Here is a 12367-nt window from a genome sequence, read left to right on the forward strand (position 1 = left end):
GTGGTGAGAAAAGATATGTGGTCTCATTTAAAACAGTGACTGGTCTCTATTCTTATCTCTTCAAGAATGCTTTTTTGGGGCAACTTGTGCCAAAAACAAAAGAATAAAAAAAAAGAATAACCAAATTAATCACATTTTCATTTACCACTTGCAGATTAAAGCTGCTGTTTGTGAACACTGAAATGACACGTCTTCCTCTGACTGCTGTAACTCTTAAAAGTCTTGAAAGGAACAAAACGCCAAATGCATTGCTCAAGTCTCTATATGTTTTGTTTCAAAGAAACACTTTCGAAAGGCTGATGGGGAAAGTGTTGCCTCAGTTATTTCACCAGCTCCTTCCCCACACTGACAGGATGGAAACAAAAGGAAACATCACTCAGAGTGCGTTTTATCATCCACTGTGTCACTCATAATGTGTAAACAGGAGCAGCAGCATGATTCAACACAAAACATTTTGTGTCTTAAAAGTTTTATTTGGTTGATTATCGCCTAAGTAACAGAGCCATCTTCTGTCCTGCAGAACCATTAAACCCACAAAAGTGAAGCTGATGGTTTCATCACGATGAGCTCGAGAGCTGCCACACACCCCCGACCACAGGAACCAACATGTTTGTTTTCAGTTTCAGTTATTATTGTCACCAATGAAGGAGTTATTTGGCACGTCAGAGTGTCCTTGCATAAAAAAAGGTTTTAGAGAAAGCAACAAGAGAACAAAGTATGGCCTGTAAGGTAGTGCATATTCTGAGAGACTGGACTACTGAAACCTGTGATTATGTCATAATACCCCAGTATTTTAATGTGAATGTTTTACTCCATGTGGATCTGAAGTAACATTGAATGTATGTAGGACTTTAAACTCATGGCAGCAATACAGCAACACGAATCAGTAACATCTGAGCTGTCCAATCAATCTGGATGAACCTCAAGAGAGTAAGAACATAAATACAGCACCTTCCCACCCAATCCATAATTTCCCTGGCTGTGTTTCACCACTAGGGGGAGCCAATGCGCCACAATGAACCTGAGGACACTTCAACAAGTGTCAGAACTGCTGGGAAAATGACTTGATGATAAAGTCAGTAAACCACAGATAATAAAAGTGGAAAAAGGGTTTTTAATGAAGTGCAATATTACATTCACCACTATTATAATGTTAATTTTCATCCCAGTTTGCACCAGTCTGAACAAACAGCCATCTGAGGCTGTGCTGGTTTAGGCAGGTCTGCAGTCGCACAGTTTTGGCCTCTTTAATTAAAAAGAATCCATTCCTGTTAGTTTCAGTGAAGTGATTATCTCAGATGCAAACTTTGGTTCATTGGTTTTTGTCACATAGTCGCCATTTAAGGTCTGAAGGTTTGAAAGGATCAGTCTGCTGTAATCATACATTTTCTTATTGTCAAAAAATCCCATCTACAGATCTACAAACACAAATTATATAAAAACAAATTATATATTTCATCATATTTAAAGAAATTCCCTGAAAGTGTTCTTAAAATATTGCATTCACGAGAATAAGATGGATGCAAGGTCACAGCGACCTTGACCTTTTACCCATGACCACCAAAATCTAATTAGTTCATTGTTGAGTCCAAGTGAACGATCGGGCAAAACTTGAAAAAAAAAAAGTTTCATCAATTCCAACATCTGCTCACTGTAGCTTTTATTAAACAGGAGGAAATAATGCATTTGCTGGGGACTATTTTCAGTGGCAGATTAGTCCACATTTGGTGCTCTAGTGCAGCAGCTCTAACCCTTTTTAAATAATGTACCCCCTTTGAAATATTTCTCAGCCTGACCAGCCAAAACATTTTTGGTAGTGAACAGTGAACACACATTGATGTGATTTGTCGCAGCAATTTACAGTTTATGCCAGTTAATGTTTGCACTGAAATTAGGGCTGCTGAATATAAAAACTGGTTTAATAAAATAATCAAATGTGTGTGTGTGTGTGTGTGTGTGTGTGTGTGTGTGGGACTGAGTCCAAATAAACTACAGTGTGTGTTCATAAGGAACATGTCACCCATCGACACAATGTGGCTCACTGATGTGTCTTTAGCAACAATGGAGGAAGAATATATATCAGGCTGGTGATACACACACTGTAGTTGTTAGTGGATACAGTCATTGTTGGTTTCATGGGTTTTGTTGACAATAAGAAAGAAATACAGAACATCAGCAGACTTAAAGTTAAACATCAATAAACGTGGTCGTTCTGCGAGATTCTCTCAGTGAGCTCAGTAAAAGTCCAGTCTCAGCCCAGTCGCCAGAAGAAAATGTATTGTACTTTACATTTGTATATTTCATATGGATCATATCAACGTCTGTAAAGTAATGTACTTCTGATTTCATGTATATGAGCTGACTGTCATCGGAGGGTGGAGGGGATGGTGGGCGAGAATGCGAGAAGCCATGGAACGATTGATGGCCAACATGTTGAAACTGGGGAACATTTTTAATATCTTGGTACAATTCTCTCCCATGTGAGCTTCTCTGAAAATACTGAGTAAATTCTCAAGAGATGCTCACAGTGACTTTATGTCCTTAGGAAACTCGGTGGCCTCAGTGTCAGTCAGCAGATTTTAGAATTAATGTACAAAACTATGGCTGACAGTGTTTTAACTTTTCACCTCCCCGCCTGGTACAGTCACCTTAACTGTATGTCCAAGAATAAATTGTCTTGGATGGTGACAATGGCAAGTTAAACAGCTGGCAAGCCACCACTGTTTGGGACCTACAAACAACAAAAAGGGATTGTGATTAAGGCCCAATCCCAATACCCCGCCTTGTCCACTACCCCTTAGCCCTTGGCCCTACCCCTAGCCATTGCCCACTACCCCTTGGCCCTCGAAATGAAGCAACGAGGGGTAGGGGTTGAAATCTTTCCCTAGGAATTGGGACACCACTCACTATGTCACGCGTTCATGCATACATAACTATTTTAAACAGGAAGCTGCAAGCCATCTACATTTCCAACCAGCATCTACAATGGAGTCTCATTCATCCTACCGATCGCATTTGCTGTATTCATCATGCTTCGTTTGATGAACGACAGACGACAGGGGACTTCTGCTAGCTAGCTAACCAGCTAACATTACGAGGCAGCATAGTTATACTAGCTGGCGTGTTATCGTAATGTGAAAAATCCAACAATTTTGCAGAGCAGGACAGGTGACAGACGCCAGATAGTGCGAGCTAGCTAGCTAGCTAACAAGCAACCTGACGATGGTAACGTTAGCTATGTATGAGCTTTTCCCCCCGTCTCTTGCTCAGTGGTAGCCATGGCGACGTCTACCCCTCGCTGGCAAGTCAGCATCTGAAATCCCTCGCTCCAAAGGGCTAGTTTCATACCCACTACCCCTCGTTATGCCCCCTACCCCTACACGCAAAAAGGAATTGGGACACCCCTACCCATCGGGGGGAACACGCAGATGTAGGGGTAGGGTCAAGGGGTAGGGCTAAGGGGGTGGTATTAGGACGGGCCCTAAGTGAGATATCGATGGCATTTCTAGCCTTGAATGTGGCACCAAAACTGGATATTTAAAGCCAAATCATGATGTTTTCCTAACCAAGTGGCTTTTTTGCATAACCCCAGATTAACCACAGTGTTGTAGAAACGTAAAGTTTCAACATATCCTCTGCGTAATAGCTAACAAACAAATGTTATCTGTCATTTGCAGAAACAAACAATGCCAACATTTATTCTGAGGATTTAATGTTCTTCAAAAGTAACTTGGTTAGGTTTTACATTCATGGCAACATTTCAAAGGCGAGTGTCACCTTCTTTTACATCTCATACAGGAACAAAACATCAGCTGAACTTTTAAAACATGTTAAAACAGCTCAGAAAATCTGAGCAGAACGAAGAAAGGTAGCAAGTTTAAAAAAGTTTCAGAACTGGTCACTTTGCGAAATTAGCAGATGTAAAAAAGTCAAAACACCTCACAGGTTAACAAGTTAACAGTTAAAACCAGACGGTTTATAAATTCACTTTCCAGACTGTTAAACTGTCAGAAGTTAGTCAGCAGCAGCATCATCAGCCAGTTAAAGAGTCAGAACGCTCCGACCTCAGTTCCCCACGGTCTGTAGGGTTTACTGCTGCTGCTGTGAGGAGTCTGGGAGGAAGAGGAGGAGGAAGAGGAGATGGGAGGACTGGTGGTGGCAGCGGTGGAGGTGAAGGAGGAGGGAGGAAGGATGGGGAAACCTCCATGGAGGGTGATGGGAAACGACGCTGAGAGGGAAAGGAGGGAAGCAGAGAGAGGAGTGGGGGTGCAAGGGAGCACGAGGGATGATGACGAAGAGGAGGAGGAGGAAGGAGAGGAGGAGGAGTCTGCGTGGGAGGCGAAGGAGGCAGCCACACCGTGTTGTGACAACTCCGCCAGCCTCTGGGGGGCTCCACCTCCTCCAGAATCTGGAGAAACAACCAGCCCACTCAGTCCGTATGGCGTGGCAGTGGCAGCGGCCGGCAGAGGTCGAAACGCAGCTGCAGTGGCGACTGCAGCGGCTGCAGCGGCCCAGTGATGGGGGTGGAAGGGGGGAGGTAAAGGGTGAGGCTGGTGGTGGTGGTGGTGGTGATGTGGCGAGGTCATGGTGAAGGCAGCAGCGTCATGCTGTGAGACGCAGGTGGTGAGGTGGGAGAGGAGGCGGGATCGCAGAGGGTCGCCGGAGTCCAGGCCCTCCACGGTGCTGAGGTAGCGGGAAACCTCCGTCACACACTCCCTGAAACCAAGAGACAGGAAGTCCAGGGCCAGAGCGTGGGCGTCAAAATAACCTGCAGACAGAGAAAAAAGGAGAGAGAGGTTAAACACTGTGCGTCAGATCAACAGTGAGTGCTTTTCAATGTGCTAACGTGTCTCCTTGTCTCCTTCCCTCAAGTATTTTCCTTGCTTGTTAGCTCCTCCCAGTGTGAGGATGTGAGGAAGAGAGGGATGGAGGAGCCGAGGCTGACAAATGAGAATTCCTTGGTTCCACTTATGGCTCATGTATTCTCCCTTCACGTATGGAAATAGATACATTGGTTTCAAACGTTGTAAACATCACTGCCCTCGTACTTCTGTGCGTCCTTAATGATGGCATAGATACAGCCAATAGATGGCACTAGAAGGCAGAGCTTCAACAAGGGTTGTGGAATGATTTACATTCACGCATCCCGACCTCAATAAGATGGCCGCACGGTCATGTATCACAGTGATCCACAGCAGGAACAGGACAGCACCTCACATTGCCACTGTCATACCACTCCTTATTCACCGTAAAGCACACTCCTCCTCTCCCTCTCTCCCAGAGTCCTCTGCTCTGTCGGATCTGAAACATTTGCTTAATATTTTCAATTTATTTATCCATGCACGCTGCTGGTGGTAAACCCAAACAAACATTGCAGAGAGACGGCCTGTGAACGCAGCCAACACTGACCTCCCCCCTCTCCCCCACCCCTGCTGGCTTTATGAAAGCATGCAGCGCTGCTCAGGGTCAAGTGGTGCTTTTATCCCTGCAGCGCTTTCCCATGGACTCACCATCTCCCTCTGTCACACACACACACACACACACACACACACACACACACACACTCAGCATGTTGATTAGACGTTGTTGGTGGGCATGCCCTTTTTCTTCACTGGTTTCCTGTGTTTCTTTTCTTTGTATGTCTTCAGGTGTGCACCCTGAAGTGGATGAACACACCCGTGATCGAATCATCCATTAAGGACGTGGTGGATTAATAACAAAAGTAGTGAGTGGTTGGGGCCGGTGGGCCAGTGCTGCACTGTGTGTTAAACTGCAGACTGGAGAGAGTCAGAGTCAGAGTTACCTTTCCCTGCGGTGGCCTGCAGCACCTTCAGATGGTCCACGGTCATCTGCAGAATCTCTGCCTTCTCCAGTTTAGCTGAACCCTGAGAAAACAAATTAACTGTTAAAGCAGGAACCAGGTTCAGCAGCTTTAATCATGACAGTTACACCTGAGATTGCACTAGTTTTCAGTCCAATCAAACAGCAGCTGGATTCACTGGTTCACACACCACTGACTGTACAGTTCCCCAAAATGATATTCCAAAACTAGAATTACTGCCAGTTGTAGGCCTCTGTGCACCAGTCCAGTGTTTCTGACAGTTTCCATCCATGTCTGTGAAAACATGGATGCTTCCATGGCAGTAGCCAGCTATGAGGTCACCAAGGTCCGGACCTCGGTAAAAATTTCAAAGAGAAAAAAACAGAAGAAGCCCCAAACAGCATGGTAAACATATTAACACACCGGACAGCTTTCATTTTGAAATGACAAGCAGGAAGTTATCTGATGTATCGGCAGAATGCGGAAAACTTGAATTCAGTTGACAGGAAGACGACGATACTGCTAGCTGACAGACGAGGTGAGTGAATGACAGTTATTTTATTATTATTTTAATGACGACCAAGCAGCCCACTTTAAGTTAGAGGGGCGAAAAGCAGAAATTCATCATTTCTAGATTGAAGGAATTAAAAAATCGCTATGTGAAGAACTAGAGGTGTAATTTCATCTGGAGTACAGCATGACGTCACACACCCTCTCTCTGCGTTGATCTCCAGCCCCTTGTTTATAAGCTGGTCTGGCTGCGCGTTCATGTACGTTCATGTGAATCCCGCCCCCCTCCTCTCAGAGCCCTTGGCCCTCCCTCCCTGTAAAAGGCTACAGCCAGTGAACAATGGCAGCACGTATTTTCGAAGTGAAATGGCGGAGAGCGGAACGAAACGTTTACCTGAAGACGACCAGGATCCGACATTACCTCTAAAGAAACAACGGTTGCTGGCGAAGAAGTTGGCGGATATAGAAAGGGACAGAACTCGGATTAACATTGGCCTTGCATTTCCAAGGTGGAGAGCACTGCGAGAGCTAAAGGGGCTACAATCTGACTCGGAGCTAGCTCTTCCTCTCCTGGACAGGTAACGTTAAGTAACAACATAAAGTCAAATGTCTGTTTTAATTAGTGTTACAGTAACGTTAGGCACATGTTGCTATGTCGATTCAATTAAATTTAATGTTACAATCGTAGCATGGGTTAATGTCTGGAGCTTGAGTTATTAGTGGCTCGGTCCCAGCAATGGGTCAGTGTTAGGTGAGTAGCCCGGCAGCCCAGCTAACATTTGCAATTAACATTGTAAAATGTAGCCAGGCTAAAACATCGCCCTCACTCACGGAGAAGAGTAGGAACATTAGCGTTAGCTCCTGATGTTAGCACTAGCCAGGATCCGGCGATGGCTCTAGCCGAGTGGGGGGTGGGGGTGGAGAGCAGAGGTAGAGGGAGGTGTGGCTCATGACACACTTTGGTTTGGTCTACAGGCAGTGCACAATAGCAAACCTAGCAGTGAAACAATTGACAGTGAAACAATTTCGCTTTTTGCCCCTTTAAAGTTTAAGAAGAAGTGAAGTAGAAGCTTTAGCTGTGACAGAATGGGTTGAAAGCTACTGGCTGGGGCGTGGGTGGCTTAGTGGATAGAGCAGGAGCCCCATGTACGAGGCTGTTGCTGCAGCCCTTTGCTGCATTTTTTTTTTAAATTTTATATACTTTATTAATCCCCGAGGGGAAATGGAAATTTTTCACTCTGTTTGTCAATTATACACAGGTCCGAACACACACATGCACAAACTGGACCTATACATGCACTAAGTGGAGAGATGTCAGAGTGGGCTGCCCATGACAGATGCTCTGAGCGGTTGGGGGGTTCGGTGCCTTGCTCAGGGGCACCTCGGCAGTGCCCAGGAGGTGAACTGGCACCTCTCCAGCTACCAGTCCACGCTTCATATTTTTGGTCCGGACGGGGACTTGAACAGGCAACCCTCCGGTTCCCAACCCAAGTCCCTATGGACTGAGCTACTGCCGCCCCATATCACTCCCTCTCTCTCCCCCCTTCACGCTTGTCTGTCCTATCAATAAAGGCTTAAAAAATTGTGTCATCTACTATTTATTTGTTGTTGTCGCATTACTCTTGCTAGTCTAGAATTTGATAATAATCACATGCAATAATTCAAACCCAAGCATTATAATGTAATGTAATCAATAAGGTCTAATCAACCTCCTTGAGGTTGCCACAAACAGGTGAAAGGAATCATTAATCAGACAGGTGTGCTGATTAAGATGAAGACTTGATCACAGCAGCATTAAAACAGCACTGGTTATATTTGGATCTTGTGAGAACCCAGAGGAACCTCGTGTGGCTCTACAGAAACAGACTCACCTGCTTCTCGAAAGCTGTGGGGACGAGCCTCCGTAACTCTGACAGGCTGTTGTTGATTCTGTCTCTGCGTCTCTTCTCAATAATCTGACAAACACAAGGAAACAATAAAAACCTCAAACTGTCTGTGAACTGTGAACACAACACCAGAGCCAATACTGTGTTTATTAATACAGTCTATATCTTTACCCCTCTGCGCTTTTTCCTCGCCATCACTTGAGTGGTCGTGGTCGGTGATCCACATCTTATAAAGGACGCCTTCATGTGCCTGAAACAAAATTTTTAACTCAGTCAATAATGATATTTGACCTGAAGTGAGCAGTTTTATCAGAGACTTAAATCCAGAAGAAAAGTGAAGGAAATGTTTCAGTTTTAAAAGTGACATCAGATCAAGAAAAATGATCCTGCTGCTGCAGAAGTGGACGAATGTCTAAAAGCGGAGACATAAAATAAAGAAAATCTACAGCTGTTGGTAGAGAGGACAAACAGCGAGTCTCACAGAATCAGCAGTATTTAGTGCTTTTGTTATTTCAGCCGTCACATCCAAATGTAACCAGCAGCTGTAGCAAAGGTGTCACAGTAATATATTACATTTTGAGAGCAACTTGCTCGACACTGTCAGTTGTGAAAGTACACTGAACCTTTTTGTCAGCTAAATAAGACAAACATAACATATAAATGAGGTCTTTTATACAAAATAAAATGTGCATTTCTAAATTCAATTCACTAATTTTAGAAACACTGATGGCAGCACGGAGAGAATTTTGGACCACTTGGAAAGAAAAGTCCCAAAAGGATAACTTCATTATGGGCTGTTGGTTATTTATGACGGGAGAGGAGGCATGTCAAATCATTTTTAAACACTGGAAAGGGATTTTTTTTTATTTCTATTTTGGCTTAGGGGAGAGGCAAACACATGTAAATGGCTGTATTCTGTATTTATTTCACCACCGAGTTTTAGAGGCAACATGCCCTCCAAACCTATCGGTATGTTTTATTTGAAAATCCTCAAAATTACACCATTTATCACAGCTGAAAACTGTAAAAACAGAAATTATCATTGGATTTCCAAATTTCCCACAGTCCTTGGTGTGACGAACACTTCTGTGAGAAAATATATCTGAGCTTGGAATAGTGATATTTCATCAAAATCAGTTTGTTCTATGTTTCATTTCGAATTTGACAAAATAATAAACCGCTTGCATGAACAAACCAGCGTGCACAACAAATGTGGAAACTCTGAGGCTGTTTTCATCTCCAGGATTTTGTCTTCAACTTTTAACTTTCAAACATCAAAGGCTGAATAAATATTAAATATCTAATAACTCATTCATGGTGGAGGGAGGGCCATGAATTTTCTGCCAGTCACTCAAGGAGGATCAAGGAAAAATATTTGTAGCTTCAGGGAGTGTCAAAAAAAGACACCCCTCCTCTGATAAGAACAGGCCCTAAATTTATTTATTTATTTATTTATTTTTCATTTCATTTCAATAGTGGCATGCAGTGCAGAACATCTGGTGTGTTTCATCTTTTACCTCCAATTAACGATAAACTGTGGTAAACTGCAGGCTACTTTGAAAAGGTAGAACTTTTTACTGTATATTAAATAAACCTGTGGTTTCAGTTTCTATTTAAATTTGTCTCATACTGTCTGATGTGCAGGGCAATGTTGTACCAACATCATGGTAGCTTTTTGCAGCAGATTAAAAATCTTGGCGTAACAATTAAATCATCTTTGTAGCTACATAAATTATTATATTTTTTATATGAAATTAAAAATCTTCAGACCATCAGTTAGAATTTAAATATTTTGAAAGCATACTGTTAAACATATTAAGATTACAGGCTGAGCTCTGCAGACTGCTTTCATGCAAAAACTCCACAAGTTCAAGCAAAAACAACCATTAAACAATTTTTCCTGTAAAATTACAGTAAACTACTGGCAGCTGTAGTTTCAAGCATTCTACTGTAATATTACAGTGTCACTGCCATAATTTACAACAGTATATTACCACTGAATTTATTACAGTATTCTACAGTAGAATGTGAGGTTTACAGTGTAACACTGTGGCTAACCTGCCAGTAATATACTGTATTTTTTACAGTGTTGCTATTGTAATATAACAGATTTAACTGTAATTGTTACAGTACACTATTTTTACTTCTAATAAAATGAAAAACATGCTGCCATATAGTCATACAGCAGCTTACTGTTTATGTTAAATTGTTTTTGGGCCCAAAAAGCATCAATTTAAGCAATTTGTGTCAAATCTTCCCCTTTAATTTATTTTTAATATAATGAATTAAATAATAATAATGTTACATTTTTTATAGACACCTTTCAAAGAAGTCAAGGACATCTTACAAGACACAGTTAAAAAAAACAAGCAGTAATATATCCATAGATCATAATGTCGAACAATTCAGTAATATACAATATAAAAATAATTAGACAAAACTCACAGTTTTATAAATAAAGTATAAAATCATCACCGTAAAGTCACAATGTGTGTGTCACTATTAAATCAGTGTGAAAAGTGTGTTTCAGATGGGATATTCAATTATTCCTATTGTTAGATTTAATCATGAGCATCAGAAGCTTTTCATTGTAAAATATGATGAAGACAGAAGTACATTTTGCTCCTGACTCACCCTGGATAAATGCTCTCACTGCCCACATCGATGGTCTCCTCCATGTCACTCTCTGCCGAGCTGCTGTCCTCACATGGCCGCTTCATGGTGCACCGACGGTGGGGAGGACAGTCCGTGTCGAGGAATGGAGGAGTGGGGGTTTGTTAAAATAGAAAATTAAGTTTCTTTCTCTCTGAATAAAAATGCACCTTCCTTGATTCCTATGATATATTTTTGTTGAATAACATGTAAAGTCCACCTCAGGAGTGAATTAATATGAAATATAGACACTACAGGAATGTTTTAACAGAGGTCCTGCAGTGACATACAAATAATATAAAACACCACAAAGGCACTGTTGAGAGAGAGAGTGATGAATTAAATAATTTTACAGGAACATTACAGGACATTTAAGAGATTATTTGGTTTGTTTAATCCAGGAGTTGATGAGGATTCAGGTGAGTTCCCAAACTTTCTCCTCTAGCAGAGCCGTGACATCAGTGATCCCTAACCAAAAATAAGTCAAACAGGACTTGTTACAAAAAGTTTTCCAACATCAGCAAACGCAGGAACTGGTGAACACGATGCAAATCATCCTGTTAAACTGTTTCAGTCTCAGTAAAAGTCCTGATGTTGAGTGTGAAATCTTTTCTCTTCCAGGAGTTGTTATCCAGCGGTGTGTGGCCGGTAAATAGTCCGGGGCAGGTGGCCCCTGTGTCGGCTGCAGACTGGACTGGTGACCGGTGTGTACTCCTCCTCCTCTCCCTCCTCTGCTGGAGCTTTCCCACGGAGCCTCTCTCCCACACACACACACACACTGGGACCGCCCACATGCTCTCAAACACAATTTTGAGATGGCAGATTTCTGCAGCTCTGCTCCTCCTCTCCTGATAACACCGCCTGTCTGCTTCAGTCGGTGTGTGTGTGTGTGTGTGTGTGTGTGTGCGTGTGTGTGTGTGTGTGTGTGGGAATGAGGCCACTTCTGACACTCAATAAATGGTCATCATATAAGTCAACAGGTTTCAGACTGATGCAGTGAAGCTGAACACATCCAGAGTGCCAATTCTATTCTGTTTTATTCTATGAAGTCTGAATTCTTCAACATTTGGTCATGGACTTTCCACGTCCACATATGACGTCCAAGGTACCCTGGGTGTGTTGGTTGTTGACGTTCTGGGACGCTGTGTCAACTTCAGTCTGTTACATTGTCTGTTTTCAAAGTACACTTCTGTTTTCACAGGAAATGTACAGTTTGCATACAGTCTCCTTCAAAATAAAAGCACTACGTCTGTACAACAACATGAATTGATGTTTTTCTACCTTAACAACACACACGTTTGGTTGGATTTAGAAAAAATACAGGGTTTGGCCCATGCTCCTATGGGAGGTGAACACTGACCTCCCAGGTGAAAGTTCTCTAAACTCAGTACGTTTACATGCAGCTTGAGAAAATCGAATTATTGGCTTAGTCCGATTGAAACTTGACTTTTAAATGAATGTTAACAGCTTAGTCCGACTGAAATTGGACTATCCGTAG

General features: G+C 42.6%; 1 protein-coding gene across 1 annotated transcript; it reads right to left on the minus strand.

Moving 5' to 3' along the window:
* Nucleotides 1-1057: 1057 nt before the first annotated feature.
* On the minus strand, nt 1058-11614 carry hey2 (hes-related family bHLH transcription factor with YRPW motif 2). Its single transcript, XM_033649071.2, has 5 exons — nt 10852-11614; nt 8389-8467; nt 8203-8286; nt 5804-5885; nt 1058-4768 (listed from the first exon to the last, which is right to left on the minus strand). Exons 1-5 carry the CDS (start codon nt 10935-10937, stop codon nt 4050-4052), a joined length of 1050 nt encoding a protein of 349 aa, XP_033504962.1. The 5' UTR covers nt 10938-11614; the 3' UTR covers nt 1058-4049.
* Nucleotides 11615-12367: the final 753 nt, after the last annotated feature.

The sequence above is a fragment of the Epinephelus lanceolatus genome, chromosome 13 (assembly GCF_041903045.1).
Source record: "Epinephelus lanceolatus isolate andai-2023 chromosome 13, ASM4190304v1, whole genome shotgun sequence".
Taxonomy (NCBI): domain Eukaryota; kingdom Metazoa; phylum Chordata; class Actinopteri; order Perciformes; family Serranidae; genus Epinephelus; species Epinephelus lanceolatus.

Coding starts and splice junctions, on each gene's coding strand:
- hey2 (XM_033649071.2), bottom strand. CDS start 10,937: ATGAAGCGGCCATGTGAGGACAGCAGCTCGGCAGAGAGTGACATGGAG. Junction 8,287..8,388: donor CGAGGAAAAAGCGCAGAGGG/GTAAAGATATAG, acceptor TGTGTTTGTCAG/ATTATTGAGAAGAGACGCAG. Junction 5,886..8,202: donor CCACAGCTTTCGAGAAGCAG/GTGAGTCTGTTT, acceptor TTGTTTTCTCAG/GGTTCAGCTAAACTGGAGAA.